The 17449-nt window shown below is 46.5% G+C and overlaps 1 protein-coding gene across 1 annotated transcript in view; it reads left to right on the top strand.

Annotated features, from left to right (window-relative positions):
* The first annotated feature begins 235 nt into the window (after positions 1–235).
* NELFCD (negative elongation factor complex member C/D) overlaps positions 236–17449 on the top strand; it is a 75549-nt gene continuing 58335 nt past the window's right edge. The window contains exon 1 of the mRNA XM_078651835.1: positions 236–449. Within this exon, the coding sequence (XP_078507961.1) occupies positions 363–449 (87 nt within the window). The 5' untranslated portion in view covers positions 236–362. The remainder of the gene's footprint in view (positions 450–17449) is intronic.

Here is a 17449-nt window from a genome sequence, read left to right as displayed (position 1 = left end):
AGAGAATTTCGAAATTGGTAATTTGGCGCCACATGCTGGCCTTTTAAGAGAAAGCAAGACGTTGTTCTTACACTTGATCTGGAAAATCCAAACGCGAATCCGTGATTCGCCCACTGCGCAGGCGCAGACTCTGAAGGGCGGTGGCACAAGCTTCCTTTGGTTTCTCTTCCTATACCGCATCTGCGTGCCAGAAAGAAGTATGGGTGGCTTACGTGAGTTACGCACCATCGCGCATGCGCTTTTGGTTGGAGCAGCGATCTCCCCAAGGGCTGTAGTCCTTCTTCTCTGTTTACGCTGAAATCATTGCTTGCCGATCCCACTGAGCGGGGGGAGCGGGTTCGAGACCCGGCTGAGGTTTCAGCATGGACGAGTCTTACCTGAACCGTAATGATGGTGCACCCGGACCTGGTCCGGTGTCTGCTGTGGCAGACTGGGAGGAGCGCGGAGGGGTGAGTGAGACCACGGTGGGAAGTGACCGTTTAGGGAGCATGTTGCTATCAACACTCCCGGTACCACAAGCTACTATTTCGGCAGCTCGGCATGTTAGTGGCCAATATACACAGATCTATATAATTCCTGTGTGCAGGATACCGAGAGAAGACTGTTAGCAGGCACAATTTTAAGTGTCTTTTTGTGGATGGAAAAAAGAATATAGATAAAGTGTAGCGACTGTGCTGATGGCACATTATGCAGACAGTAACTAGGATAGAATCGGCGGCAACGCAGTCTAGTCCGCTTAGAAGAGTCTATTGTGTGTAGCATTTGTATAACGCTCCCTGCACCACCTTTTGGAGTCCTCGAAGTGTTCTTTCTGCAAGTGGTTTATAAGGTAGGATCCAAATGTTATAGTCATTGGATCAGAAAGGGTGTTGTTCGATGTGTTGGCTAAAGCGTAGAGTATTCTTGTCTTGATGCATGTGATTGATCTCCCTTGAAGGTGCTCTGAATTTGCTGCAGCAGCGCTGTATGCATAAAGGGGTATGTAAGAGAAGGTATTAGGGATAATTTTGTTACTGACAGATAAGCGTTGAGTCTCTATGGCACATTCTAGGATTGAGTAACTCGTGCATTTTTATTTCTCTTGGGCGGCTAATATTCCTTGCAACATTAACGGATTTAGAGAATATTACCAGGACCTCTAAACTGAAGATCAGGGTGTGTTAAATGATATACCAAAGAAAAAAGGAGTCTTGCATATAGAAGCTGCTGCAGACCAAAAAGAGGCAACTAGTGAAACAAGCATTTACAATGCAACGGTTTCGCCTTTGCAAAAGTTAGAGCTATTGGCATTGTAAATGACAAAATTTTTATTTATGTGTTGGTTTTGAAAACAGATAAATAAATGGCATTGTCATTTACATTGCCAATAGCTTAATCTCTCGCAAATGTGAGACCTATTGCATTTGCACACACATACACAAACATGCACAAGCAGTACACTGTAAAACACGTCATCTACACCCAGTACTGTACACCTATAGCATGCATATATAAAATTCAAGCAGACTATATTGTTTAAAAACAGCCTACAGACACGTGCTAAACACATAAGCCATGCACACGCAATATACCCTAAACACGCAGCAGGCAGACGAGGAATGCATACAATCTGTGCCTTGCATAGGCGGCGTGCACCCACGTCCTTTTGTAAATCAACAGAATGCACACACAATGAGCACAGCCTAGTGTCCACCAAGTGGCATTATTCACAATATTGCGTGCATGGAAGGCATACATACTCACGCAATGCGATGCACACTATAAACTGTGATCTGTATTACATGTCTATGGTGCACATGTTGAGGGGCGCAAACCCGATGGAATGCTCACACATCTTGTAAACACTATATGGTGTGCACAAAATGTAAGCACATTATTCTGCACAATTACCATGCACGCAAGAGACGACGAAAAAACAACTTGTTTACATGGATATACGTGTACTCGAAAAGTATGCACGTACTTTACTTATACACAGCTCACACAAACTATACTGTACACAAAGAGTGCGCATGCGCGCCCGCGTACTGTAAACATATGCGTACACTATTCGGAACACAACTAAAACTGCCTTAATATCTACCCTGGAAAACATCCTTTAAAAGCTAACCCTGCATATGATGTGTTTGAGGAGCAGGGCACGCAAACACACAGCATGGCCACACAACATGCAGCAAACACTGTGCGCTTGGACAACCATATATAAAGAAGGCATGCCCGCCCACTGTACAGCGCCTAGACTCGGCAAACAGACCTAGATAAAAACTAGAGCCTTGTATTTTAACGCGCGCACACAACTTGCGCCAACAGACTGATATGCAGGTTTGCCAACGCAGAATGCTATCACAGCACCCAAGAGGGCGAAGGCAGGGGACTGGCTAGGCATAGCCTGCTGTATAGCGTCTGAAGGTACCCGCAGGAGAAACACTCAGTGCTAACAACTTACAAGAACAGAACAGTGCAAACAGGAAAAGAACAATACGTATATTGAACACTTTCTAGTATTACAAACTATCTAAATCCCCGGTCTGTGAGGACACAGGTTCAGAATTCTCCAAAACACGCCTCAATTACCATACTAACTCCACTGGGTATTCTTCATTCTCAGCAAATAGGCCGTGTATTGAATGGGCATGGAGACCTGCACTCCTCATTAGACTAAACATGATTAAACACATAGTGCCTGCACTTCTCATCAGAGTCAAACAGTTTCGTACAGTCAGTACCTGCACTTCTCATTAGACTGCAGGAACTCCCAATCGGAAAGTACCAGAACACACACACTTTCAGAGAGCACATGGTTAGAGTTCTCATTGGTCTATAAACATTATAACATTCTGGACCTGCACTTCTAGTTATTGCAGGCACTTTCAGAGGGCTAGGACGTCTTCTCATCCTGGTGATACCACTTTCAGACAACGAGCACGTGCACATCACACTGCACTTCACTCTACAATCACGACATACCATTGGGTACCTGCACTTCACATCAGACTGCATGCAATTTTTGACAGTCGGCACCAGCACTTCTCGTTCGAGTACAGGCACTCCCTGGTGTCGGTTATCTGTTCATTTCATCAGACAGCGAGTGCATGAAGTACAGTGACTGGCTGACAGTCGAGGCCCTTCTCACGAGCCCACAGGGGCTGTTAGTGGTGACTACGGGAGCTGTCACTGGTGAGCACACTGCTGTCACTCTCAGAGCCTGAGTGCCTGCAGGTGTCTCCAGCCTGCATGAACTTTGCCTCAGTTGGATTCTGCAGTTCTAGGCGCTGGCAGATAGCACCTATAACAAGCCTACAGGCGCTGTCAGGCTGTATATTAGCACTTTTATACACGAATGCTGGCACTAACAGATAGCGAGTACCTGCACTTCTCAACAAACCACATGCCACAGTTCTCACCAGAAAACAGGCACTGTGAGACAGAGAGACTTGCATTGGTCACCAGACCACCTGCGTTTCAGTTTACATCAATCTAATTCTACAGTTCACTCTGGATTACAGGCACTTTCAGGCACTGTGTACCCGCACTTCTCAAAAAACTATATGTGGTATCAGGCAGTAAGTCCCTTGCACTTCTCTCCATACTACAGACCCTGACAGATTGAGCACCTGTTCTCACCAAAGAACATGCACCATCAGCCAGTGAGTCCCTGCACTATTCACCAGACCACACGCACTGTCAGTAGGCACCAGCACTTACCCTCAGATTATGTGTGGTGTCAGGTAGTGTGTCCCTGCACTTCTCACCATGCTACTGATCCTGATTGAGCACCTGCTCTCACCAGAGAAAACGCACCATCAGGTAGTGTGTACCAGCACTTCTCATCAGACAAAGTGGCTTCACGTCAGACCACAGGCACTGTTACTAGGCACCAGCACTTACCCTCTGATTATATGTGGTGTCAGGCCCTTCTCACAGTCTTTGCACTTCTCACCAAGCTACAGATAGATAGAACAGCAGTTCTCACCAGAGAACGAGCTCCCTCAATGTCTGCACTTCTCACCGGAGCACTGACACCGCCAGATAGTGAGTGCCTGCACTGTTCACCAGACCACAAGCACTCTCAATGCGTTCTCGCACTTCTCACCGGACTGCAGATGCGATAGACGCGGAGCTCCTGCACTTGTCACCAAGGACCGTGCATCTTCAGAGTGAGCGCATATTCAAGATGGCAGACAGTAGCGTACCTTGGATGTCATGAACTCCGGTGCAAGCAAGGAAGAAGGCCTCTTTCACTGCCGTTGGGGTAGTAAAACACAGCAATTAGCAGTATTCAAGGGGGCTCTGGGCCCCGGTACCACTGCTCCTGCTGCACCAATGTTTGTTACGCCCCTGATTGCAGACATCTTGGTGCATTCAGGGCAGATTGTTATACAAAAGGTGCATGGGTGGCATTGGTTCAAGGTGGGGAAGACGCAGTTTTTGTGGCGCGCGAACAAAGAGTGAGAAACCATAGGTGAAGGGAACTGACGGAAGTAAAGGAGCGGGAAAGAGAAAACAGCACATTTTTCTATGTATTTTTTATGAGCTGTTTCCATTGCCCTGATGACTTCCGGTTGCTATAAACAATGTCTCCCCACAGGACAAAGAGGCGTGGGACCGTTTGCCAGCTGTCAATGGGCGCGGTTTCTCAGACTCTAAAAAAGCAGGATTTAAAAAAACATAAATTACTGATTTTCTGCCCAGGAAGGAAGGCAGGAAACTTGCAAAGTTCGGCGTGCCGCTGCCATGAAAACCAAGGCAACTTTTTCAGGTCTGGTAAAAAGCACTTTGCGGCAAGATAAATTCCCTTCCAGCGAGAGGCACTTCACACCCACTTAGAGCCCAGGTGGGCTACTTGTTCACTGGGGATTAAAAGGGATGTCTCCTTCTCGTTAACAATAGGCGAGCCCGAAGTCCTATCAATACATGTTTTTTACGTGTCAAGTATTTTGTCAAACAGAAATCCAGATGTGGACGGTGCGTTCCGTTCCACTTCGCTCTGTCAAACATTTATTTATTTTTATAAAGTGCATTTTTATACAGCGCGGGCATTACCCAAAGGAACATTAAACAAGCATTTGGAGACACGGACAGCGGGAGGGGGAGGCGGGAACGGCACACGGACAGGGGGGGGAGGGGGGCGGGAACGGGACAGAAGCCTGAGCAGGCTGGGAGAGCCCAGAGGACTAAGCAGGCAGAGAGCCCACACGGATGAGCAGGGTGGCTGAAGCAGGCAGCAGAGAGCACGGATGACTGAGCAGGCAGAGGGGCCAGAGGGCTATACCCAAGTTTGTAAAAATGTTTAGAGGAATGAGGCATAGTGCGCTGCATTTTACATTCATATTTGTTCGTGTCTTATTAAATATTTTAATATCATGCATAAGGAGCAGTGGAACGCATTCCTTCTGTTGCCCAATTTCGTAGTTGCCCATACACATGTACTGGAGCAGACTTGGGTTTCAGCAGCAGCGAAGTAACTCACAAGAACAGACCAATTGGAGACGGACAGGGCAGCTGGTCTTAAGAGTACATCACAAGGTGGGGCGTAGCTTGAGGTACTGGGTTTTTAAGAACCGGTACCGAACCGGTAACCCAGCGGTGCCAGGGGATCAACACACCAGAGACCTCGGGTTCTCCTGAGTCAGACCCACAGAAACTTCAGAGTCTTCCAGGTGAAGTCAAAGATTAGTTTATTGGCTGCAACCAAGGTGACAGGGTCCTAGAAGTACAATACCAGTATATTCAGGAGACTGCACATTTTCACAAAGTCAGGCTTCTCTTCTTATACCTAATATTTAGCCTTGAGCAATACATTCCTTGGATTCGTGGTATTTCATTTATGGTTACTGTTTACAAAAGAAAAGCAGAGTCATGATGACATGTACATATTTCACGTCGTGCTGCTCATAACAAATCATCCGGCAAGGCTCAACATTTCATCAGATATCGCTGGACCCCTAATAAAAACGGTCACCTCCCCATCATAAAGCAAGTGAAGGAAGGAGTGGAGAAAGATGTGAGCGAGATATGGCAGGTGTGCGTGCTGAAATGGCTTTATGGCTGGTTGGGCTTAGATGCTATCTTGCTCGGCCACTGGGAGGGAACTGACCTAACGAGCTCGGCCTGGGGCAATGGTTCTAACTTGTACTGGGGTCAGGAAGAAGTCGATTAAGGAGTATGTGTCCTTGTGGAATCAAATTCGACTGGATTAAGGCCTATGTAAAGGGCAACATGCAGCTAAGGGTTTAGAAATGACGATTTCGAGGTGAAATCGTCACTCGAATATGCCGAAAATACATGTACTTGATGTACTCGTCATTCTCGGTCTTTTGATACCAAATTCGTCCTATTTCGACGAAGTTTTTATTCTCGAGTCCAGAACTATAATATGAACCCAGATTTTTCAGAACCACAGACCCTCCTTTTGCCCTTACATAGGCAATTAATCTATCCTCATGTTAATCTGAGTCCAGATCTATATTCCTAAAGTCATTGAGATGTTGCTGCAACATCATTCTAGTGCTGAGCTCGTGTCTTGACACAGGCTTCCTTATACATGATGTAGCACAGAGGCCACATATTGTAGGAGCACACTGTACACATAGACAGAACAGGAAAAGAATGGCTAAGACCATCCCAATGACCATCAGAATTTTCCATCCCCAGGCAGATATCAGTCCCCAGAACCATCCCATTAATGACCAATCTCCTTTATCCACATGAATAGATTCGGAAATCTTATGCAGTTTGGAGATGGCCCCGTACACTGTTGGAGCATTATCTGGAATAAAAATGCAACAACTGGACTGGATCAATTTGCATACTCCACCCCGGTCCGCAAGTATTACATCCAAAGCGACCCGGTTCTGAAGGGTCATTAGTCGATCCGACTGGAGTTCAGCAGTCAGGTTACTAAGGGCACCAGCAGTTTCAATCACGGTGGATTCAACTACCCTTGTCAATTGCCTGATGTTTCTGCTGTTAACCATGGCTCCCCAGAACGGCAGAATACCCATTGCAAAGTCACCAAACTCTTGACCAGCAGTGTCTTTTTTACTAAAAACGCCTCTAACTACCCTTGTCCGATGGTAATCCGCCGCTGCTGTGTAGGTGGGAGGTAGCAGAAATGAAACAAAACATGAGCCCGAGAAGTCAGGGGGCAACCATGTATAGGCTCTATCGTGGCAGATAAAGTAAGTACCCTTTGCGGCTGAAAAGGCAGGGGAAGTCTGAGATCCAAAAACTTACGTTTCTGTGCAGACACTCTTCCCTAGCTGAGCTCTGGGATTCCTACCAATACCTTGTAGACACAGGTGACCTTGATGGGGTACGATCCAGATAGGGGACGATCTCTTAGCTTGCTGCTTCTCACTTAATGTAGCGCCATATCCGGTCACATTCCAACCTACATATGCAAGTATCTCATCATCCGGGGTATCTTCGTAAGAAGTTACTTCCTTGATCATGTCAACTATACCCTTGACTAGGGCGCTAGTCTTGAGGTTGTCTTTTACAGAACGTAGGGGTTGGATTTCTCGTGCATATATGAACATTGTTCTATATGCCCATACTGACCCATTGCGACTAAATGGCAGGACCAAATAGGGGATACCTCTATCCGTGGTGTGGGGCATGAGACCACACACCCAACAGTTGGTTGTGTTCATTACAAGTTGGTGTTGGTGTAATAGCTGAACGAAGGAGTTATTAATGAACTCTAATCTCCTACTTGATTCGTGGTCAGGCAAAGAGTGGAAAGAATGAGAGGAAACAGTAGGGGGAGGTATGGGCGATGCAGTAGGCGTGAATGTCACATGAAAAGAGAATAAAACATAGTTTATCAAAAACACCATTACACTAAATAGCATAAAAATACACATTATTATAAAAATGTTCTTTCTCATTGTTTTCAAAAGTCTCTGCTTAAAGTTCATTTTTTTGGCAGTCCTCTCCACACCAGGAAACTCCATCCTCTCTAAGGTGCTGCCCGCGGCGGTAGGTTGTTTCTGCTAAAGGGCGCTTCCGTCAGTCTAGGGTGGCTCCCTTCGATCAACTGGAACCAGCAACCTATTGTTGTCAGCTGCACCCAAAAGTCTTTAATCAACCGCGACCCTAGCAGCGGAACCCGGATGGCGGTTCAAGAAAAACAAAAATAAGCAAGTTACCTAGATGGGAGAATCTGCATTTTCAAAATAGCATTTTGGAAGGAAAAACTTATTATTTTATTAGTCCACAGGTTTTTCTCTCGGATCAAAAAAATCACTTTTACTTTAGTCTGTTTTTCTCGGTCGCAAATTATAGCGTCTTTTCCCGGGTGCTGTCTGGTCCGGAAAGAGTAGCTCAGGTTCCACAGAGTTCAATTGTTCTGATGGCGGCGTAGTTTCTTGAAAAATGTTCCCATTTTCACAATCACGTTTGGCGTCTTTTACGCGTTCATCAGTTGTGCGCTTTGAGTCAGTGCCTCCTGTCCGGACCCATTGGTCATGTGGCAGAGGGAAAGGTATTTTCTTACAATGGATCCCGTGGACCCAATTGGCCTTCCCCTCCACTCTAACGGTCGACCTTGTAGACAGGAGAACGAGGTGCGGTCCGGTCCATCTGGGCTGGTCGTTTCTTGTCCTCTGGAAATTCTTGACCAGAACCCAGGAGCCAGGGTCAATGGAGTGACCCGGTGTCTCGGAAACCGGAGGCAAGGTGTTGTGGACCTGTTGATATAAAACACGCAATTTAGCCGTCAATTCATACAGATAGTCGAGCAAAATGGGGTGTTGCAGCTCGCTAAACTTCGTGGGCCTAGGCACTCCCCATATGTTGGCTGGCCGACCAAAGATTATTTCATAGGGGCTGAGTTTCATTCGCGAATGCACAGTCGTTCTGGTGGATAGGAGTGCTAAGGGTAGAGCGTCAGGCCATTTAAGACCCGTGCTCGCTTGGATTTTGGCCAATTTAAGTTTAAGCGTGCCATTGTAACATTCCACTAATCCAGCTGATTGGGGGTGATTTGCAGCGTGGAACTTCTGACTAATACCTAGCCCTTCACACACTCTTTTCATCACACAACCCACAAATTCACTTCCGTTGTCCGACCAGACCATTCTAGGCATTCCGAACCTGGGGAAGAACTCTTTCACAAGGGCTTTCGCTGTGGACAAGGCGGTATTGTCCCTTAGGGGATAGGCTTCTACCCACCTTGAGAAGGCGCAAACAACCACAAGCACATATTTTAAGTTGTTGCACCTCTCCATGTGTATGAAATCTAGCTGCAAAACCTCGAACGGATACGTAGGAGGTGCAAAATGACCAGCTGGAGTTGGGGTCCCCCTACCAGGATTGTGCTTCAGACATACCATGCAATTCTTGACAACATTCTCTGCACACTTGGGAATCCCTGAATTCTTCCACACTGGGGCCAACAACTCGCAAATCCCTTTCGCGCTGATATGGGCCATCCCATGAGCCATTGTAACCACCGCAGGCACATATGCATCGGGTAACATCCATCTTTGTTGCTCTGTAGATTCAATCCAACAACCATTTGCATCCATTCTCCCTGTACTTTCTTTCCACATGCTTAACTCTTTCTCCGTGGCCTCAGCTTGGATGGACTTCACACTTTCTATTGTGTCTTCACATATTCCAACATCACCAGTCCATCTTTCTGGGCTCGCAACATACATTCGGCTCATCATATTCTTTGCCGTTTCCTTAGCAGTTTCATCAGCAAATGCATTTCCACGACCAACATCATCAATCACTTTCCTGTGTGCACTACATTTCACGACTGCTACTTTCAGGGGCAACGTCAGTGATTCAAGAAGCTCATTCACCAACTGACCATGCTGAATTTTAGCTCCATGCGAAGTCAGGAACCCACGCTCTCTCCATAATCGACCAAAACTATGAGCCACTCCAAAAGCATACTGACTGTCGGTATAGACAGTCACTTTCATTCCTTTTGATAACGCACATGCTCTTGTTAACGCCACGAGTTCGGCGGCTTGAGCCGAACCATGTGGTATTCGCGCAGTTTCAACGATTGTGTGCAGAGTTGTGACAGCATATGCTGTAGTCACGTTACCATTTGGGAGTTTAAAGCATGACCCATCCACCCATAATGTACCATCACATTCAGCGAGAGGAGTATCGAATAGATCAACTCTCCCTTTGGTTTCCTCCTCCGTTCTGAGGAAACAATCGTGCTGTTCTGAAACATCCGATTCCTCAGCAATTGGTAACAATGTGGCTATGTTCAGAGTACTGCATCTTTTGATGTGCACATGGCTTGCTAGTAGCGTCAATTCATAACTGGACAGTCGAGCACTAGTTAAGTGCTGTGTCTTGGTCCTATTTAACAATGTGTCTACTGCATGCGGGACCATCACGATTAGTGTATTATTCATTACTAGCCCTGCAGACTGTCGAATAGAAACAGCTGCTGCTGCTGTGGCCCTTAGACAACTTGGCAATGCTCGTGCTACCGGATCCAAAGTTGACGAAAAATAGGCGCATGGCCGCTGTCTATCTCCGTATAACTGAGTCAGCACGGACAATGCACAACCCCCCTTCTCGTGGACATACAATGTGAAAGGTTTACTGTAGTTGGGGTTACCTAACACAGGGGCCGAACATAATGCTGTGCGTAATTCGAGAAAACTTTTCTGACACTCATCGGACCAAGGAATGGGATTGGGTGTATTTGTACACGTTAGTGCCAATAAGGGTTTGGCTAATAACGAAAAATTTGGAATCCACTGTCTACAGTACGATGTAATGCCCAAGAAAGCGCGTACTTCTCTCTGCGTTCTTGGCACATTTAATTTAGCTATTGCCTGTATTCTTTCTGGGGTCAGTTTCCTTCCCTCCTTCGATAAGAGATGACCTAAGTAGGTCACTTCTTGTCGGCAATATTGAAGCTTGGAAAGTGATACCTTGTGATGTAGATCACATAGATGACGCAGTAGTGCCAACGTGGCCATTTTACATATTTTCTCAGTATCCGCAGCTATGAGCAAATCGTCCACGTACTGTACGAGGGTGGAACCTTTGGGCAAAATCATTGCGTCGAGCTGACTTTTCAGAGCTTGACTGTATATTGAGGGGCTTTCACAGTAGCCTTGAGGAGCGCGTTTAAAGCGGAAACTGCGACCACCTAAACTAAAGGAAAAAATATCCCTGCTTTCCTCAGCAATCGGGATACTGAAGAAAGCATTCTTCAGGTCAATCACCGAAAACCAGGATGCAGAGGCTGGAATCATAGTCAATAATGTTGTAATGTCGGGGACAACTGGGAATTGTGGCACCACTATCTTATTTACTTCCCTAAGATCAATCACGAATCTATACACAGGTGGCTGAGAAGGGTCAGTTCGTTTCAAAACAGGCAGAACAGGACTATTGCAAACATTGCCTCGTGTTTCTTCAATTACGTCTTTTTCAATCAACTCGTGAACAATCGCTAGCAAAGCTTTTTCGCCCTCATTGGATATTCTGTATTGGGGAATTCGTGGCATTTTGACATTCGACTTCAATGTTACAACATATGGTGGAATTTCTAAAAGACCTACATCATTTGGACCAGTAGCCCAAAGAATATCCGGAAGGAGTGCCAATTCTGCTGGAAGCGTATTTCTCGACAAATACATTGGAGAAACCACTTTCTTACCTAAAGTCAGTTGTACTCCTGAGGGAGAACAGTACAAAGTCGCATACAATCTTTTTAGCAAATCTAATCCTAGCAAATTTTCACCACAACCTGTTGTTAAAATAAGGGGTGCTTCGAATTCACAAGGACCAACAGAAAGAGATAAAGGGTCAGAAATCGGATTTCTAACCGGGGCGCCAGAAAAACCTACGGAAACGTTCATTTCGCCAGACAAAGGTGCGCCAGGGAGTTTGGAGTGCATAATAGAACTCTTTGTAGCACCAGTATCCAACAGAAAAGGTTCTGACACACCCGATGTAATCACCTCAACGTAAGGTCCACTCTGATCTACTGGAACTGAAACAACTCCCTCTCCTTGTCTAAGGCTATCCTAGCAATCATTACTCTCCCACTGCTCATTTTCTGTGTAATACTCATCGACGTAGTATTGAGCTGTCCTGTCAGATACGTTATTTTGCTGGTCAAACCTGTTCATAGAGTTTTGTGGTGGAAGGGGACGTGCGTCCTGAGGGGTGTTTCCACGCCCTCTACCTCTAGGCGCTTGCTGACTACCACGACCTCTTACGCCAGAAAACTCGTTTGTACGTTGCGGCAGGGCAGGACAGTCATACTTGTAATGACCTTCTTGTTTGCAGTATAAACACTGATTGGGACCTACGCGGTTTTGATCGTACTCGAATCTCTGCAAGTTTCTCTGAGGCTGCTGAAAAGTGTTCCGGTAGTTATTCTGACCATTGTTATTTTTATTACCACCACCTCGTGGCGGATAGGCTTGCTGTAGCAAAACCTTCGTTTTGAGTTCTCTAGTTTTCTTCTCTACTTTATCTTTCTCATCCTTGTCTCTATTCTCGTAGTACTGTGCGGTAGCTAATATCTGGGCTGAAGATGAGACTGCCCAAGAACTTTCCGAATCTTTCAATTTTCTACACAAGTCTGGAAGTAGATTGTGCACAAATTTATCGACAAACAATCTCTGGCCACCTTCTGTGGTCATGTCTTGACCGCTGTGGTCAATGAATGTTTCTTCAAATCTGGTGAAGAAATCTGACACAGTTTCTTCTTTCTTTTGCTTGCATGCAGATAACTTATCCCAATTTACGCGTATTGCAGGCATTATTGTTTTCATGTAATCTACTATTCTACCAGGTAGTTCCGCTATCAGAGGCTCAGGCTTGGCACCACCAACTTGTCGTGCGTCTGCAGTAGTAATATTAGCCCACGTGTCACCTAATTCCTGATCATGATCTTCATGACAAATTTTTCCCCATAAAGGCTGTGGAACAACGTTCCCGAATAACATATCGATATCGGCTAAATTCATAATACATGACCCAGCAGTTTGCGACAATTCTTTATAGTACCCTGCAGGATTTTTACGCGGATCTGGTAGTGTTTGTTTGAGTGCTAAAACTTCAGCTCGCTTCCATGGAACATGTACCCATACTCGGTGAAAGTGGGGCAGGACAGGTGGGACAGCTGTCGCGTCACCCTCTCTCCATTGTGGGGGAACTTCTCTCATAGGGTATTGTCGTGCCTTTTTCCTACTAGATGCACTAGATTCCGATGGTGACCCAGAAGTACTTCCCTTACTTCGATATGATAATAGCATTTCAACTGCTCCTTCTACATCGGGACCTATAATCATACCCAGACTAAACTTAAACCTTATACGACACATCTCTTGTGGGAGGCAATCCTGATCATTGTCCTCTAAATCTTCACCAAGAAAGACACACATTTGTTCGAACACATATCTCTGTGTCGCTGTTTCCCATTGATGGAAAACTTCCATGACAGACTGTAAATCATATTTTGCAGTGTCCAAGACCCATTTCCGAGCTAAACTATTCAGGGAATCTCTCTCCTGATAATCGGGCAGTTGACTTCGCAACTGTCTTCTTCCTATGTTAGGGGTCGTGGCAGGCGACCCAAAAAGTGGTAAAAGAAGATTAGTAACAGTACTGGCCATTTTCTGCCGAAAGGAAGGTGAAGCGGAAGAACAAACAGATGAAAGAACGGGGTGAGATAAAGCGGGTGCAGAGATGGCAGAAGAGGTATGAGGAATAATAGATGTGGTACTAGGCAAAATCATAGAAGGGGCATTTGTAGAAAGTACAGTAGGCAAGATCGTAGAAAACACAGGTGAAACAGAAGTGGTCGGTGGGCCTGGAGGAGGCTGCACCGAAGAAGTAGGAGCCAGCTGAAGAACAGCTGGTGGGTGCTGTGGAAAAGCCAGAGGCGCAGCTTGTGCAACTAAAGGTTGCGGGGGTGCTGTAGCATTCTGCGCATAGGGCGGTGGTGAAGTTAATAATTGCGACATTAATTGGTCTTTTTCACGCTCTTTTACTGTCCCTTGCTGAAGAGACGGCAAAACTGGATAGCATTTATCTATTGCCATTTTACGTTGCCTGCGCAATTGTTCATTTATCTGATCTTCCTCATTATCTTTAAACTGCACGGCAGCTTGCATTACTGAAAGTCCCTCTTCTCTCTTATTTTTCTTAGCTAATTTAATTTCTTTTTGTTTGGCTTCTTTGCGCCATAAGCGGAAAGAGTCAAACATCGCCGGCCGGGCTTTCTTTTTGAAGAGTTTAACTTCAAGGTTGTCTAAAATTTCAGAATCAAAGCTACCATATTGGGGCCATTTTAAAACACCGTCTTTCCTAGTGTATTTAATCCATACCTCGTTGTAAACGATGGGGCCTACTCCATGTTTAACGTATAGCTCGTAAGTCGGAGTTCCAACTGGAGGAACCGGACATGAGTCCTCCAATCGGGAGTCCCTATTATTATTACCAAGACAAAACAAATTCCCGAGTCTAAGACTAGGCATCCTTTCTCTCTAGTCTAGTTCCAAAACTTCGAAGGAGTTATCGATTACGATATTGCTCGTGAAAACACGAATCCTTCGGTTATGGTGCTTGCAAGAACCAATAAAAACCTTTATGTATCTCTAAGATAACAAAAAGTAAGTCCAGCTAAGGACTAGGAGACGCTCCGCTTATACTTAACTGAAAAATATCGATGGCTTCACCAGAAGACTCGTCTCAGCGTTTCGCTCTACCGAAAATTTCAAGGGTCCAACATCAGGGCGATAGCCAGGGCAGCAGTCCTTGTAGCCGTCGAGAAGCGGGGAACCTCGCAGTAAAGACCTTCGGACCACGTCGACATGCAGGGGTCGATGAGGTGGTGGGCCCTCCTCCGGAATTTTCACACGAAGCTCCTCACGATCTTCAGGCTGATTGGTACCACTGGAATCGCCCAACGCTGGGCGCCAAATGAGGTACTGGGTTTTTAAGAACCGGTACCGAACCGGTAACCCAGCGGTGCCAGGGGATCAACACACCAGAGACCTCTGGTTCTCCTGAGTCAGACCCACAGAAACTTCAGAGTCTTCCAGGTGAAGTCAAAGATTAGTTTATTGGCTGCAACCAAGGTGACAGGGTCCTAGAAGTACAATACCAGTATATTCAGGAGACTGCACATTTTCACAAAGTCAGGCTTCTCTTCTTATACCTAATATTCAGCCTTGAGCAATACATTCCTTGGATTCGTGGTATTTCATTTATGGTTACTGTTTACAAAAGAAAAGCAGAGTCATGATGACATGTACATATTTCACGTCGTGCTGCTCATAACAAATCATCCGGCAAGGCTCAACATTTCATCAGATATCGCTGGACCCCTAATAAAAACGGTCACCTCCCCATCATAAAGCAAGTGAAGGAAGGAGTGGAGAAAGATGTGAGCGAGATATGGCAGGTGTGCGTGCTGAAATGGCTTTATGGCTGGTTGGGCTTAGATGCTATCTTGCTCGGCCACTGGGAGGGAACTGACCTAACGAGCTCGGCCTGGGGCAATGGTTCTAACTTGTACTGGGGTCAGGAAGAAGTCGATTAAGGAGTATGTGTCCTTGTGGAATCAAATTCGACTGGATTAAGGCCTATGTAAAGGGCAACATGCAGCTAAGGGTTTAGAAATGACGATTTCGAGGTGAAATAGTCACTCGAATATGCCGAAAATACATGTACTTGATGTACTCGTCATTCTCGGTCTTTTGATACCAAATTCGTCCTATTTCGACGAAGTTTTTATTCTCGAGTCCAGAACTATAATATGAACCCAGATTTTTCAGAACCACAAGCTAGCCGCGAGAGTGCTCGCCGAATGAACTGCTAGCTCTGCACTCCATCCACTACTATCAGGTGCCCAACTCGCTCATCCTGACAGCGCTTCCAACGCACAGCACTACAGAGGACAAAAAACTCATTTTCCAGACTGGCAGTGAGTTAATCTTTCTCCCCTGGGCCATCGGCAACGTCCCAAGACAGCGGTCGCCATCTCGGTGAGATCCACTCTCGCCTCATCCCGGCGTCCTGCCTCACCAACTACCTGGTTTTCCAACACGGACACTCTCTTCAAATCTGCAGCAACTCCCTCCATCAACAACGCCTGTTTCTGAGACCACGACAGCCTCTTAAGTGCTACACGTCACCTTCACACGGTGTAAACGTCTCCCTGCAACATACTCTTACACGGTCACTCAAAGCATAAATACTACACTCACATCCCTCAACAATACTGCTCCATGTAGTGGACTTGTGTTCTGGCCTGTAAGCCGAATATGATGTGCACGACATCCGTGGGCCAGGCGCGGCCCGCAGGGTTAAAAATAAAAAGGGAGGAACCACACGAAGTTCATCTCCCGACCACTAGTGCATGTGTCTGCCTCGTTATTTTCCCACCTTCATTACCAGTTACTGTCATTAGGCCCTGGCGTCCTCTGACCAGTCCAAATGTGCAAGCTGGAACATGACACTGGCGACGAGGGGAGGCATGATCTATGCTCCTCGAAGCAGCCCTTGATTCTGCCTAGTGGCCGGTGTTTCCTCTGTCGCCTCGAGTGACGTCGGCTGCCCTGCGGTGACACACACTGAGAAGAAGGGCGCTGCAGGAAGAACGGATGCAAGTAGGAAGTGCAGCTGCCTCACCCGCGTCAGAGCGCACCTCGGCACGACCTCACGGAGACGCCCACCACGCCCTACAGCCTCTCCCACATCGAGAAGGAAGGAAGGCCAGGCATGTGCGCATAGCGGCGCTGTAATGTAGACAGCCTACAAGTGGCAGAGAGTGGCCCGGCTGTGAAGCAAAGTCCTGAGGAGGCTGCCAAGGGCAATACCGGCAAACCATTTAAAGAAGGGAGAGAGAAGAACAAAAACAACGGAAGAAACTCGGTAGACGCTGCTCGGAAAGCACAGCGTCCTGTAGGGATTCGGGGGCGTGCTCTCCCCTTCCCATTGGCTGGAAGGTAAAATTCCAGCCAATGGGAAGAGGAGAGGGCGGGACTTAAAAAAAGACCCAGAAACGCCCCCGAATCGCGTCAAGGCGGGCCCTGAACCCAGTGACGCTCCTCTCCTCCAATGGCTGGCCAGCATTTACGAGGCCAGCCAATGGAGAAGAGGGGCGTGTTCAGGCCACCATACTACTAGCAAAAGATTTCGGCTGTTCCGCCCACCCACTGCTTACGCAGTGGGACGGTAGCCGAAACCTAAAAAAGAACAACAAAACGGTTTGGGAATTAGCACAGGCCCCTGGCACACGTTCCCTTTTACTAAAAGTTTGGATAGGTTCTTGGTCCCAAGCTCAGGGTGTTATTTAAATCCTTGATGGAGTGGGCAGTCACTGTCTCTGTGTTGTAGAGACTGATCTTAAAGATCCCCATACCAGTTAAGAATCTTAGTTTATACGGCTTGTAATAATCCATTTCACTCCTCAGCCTGGATGTTAAGATTTTCACAT

Source organism: Lissotriton helveticus, chromosome 7 (assembly GCF_964261635.1).
Source record: "Lissotriton helveticus chromosome 7, aLisHel1.1, whole genome shotgun sequence".
NCBI classification, from domain to species: domain Eukaryota; kingdom Metazoa; phylum Chordata; class Amphibia; order Caudata; family Salamandridae; genus Lissotriton; species Lissotriton helveticus.
Note: the sequence above shows the minus strand (reverse complement) of the source record. Positions and strands in the feature narration are given on the sequence as shown.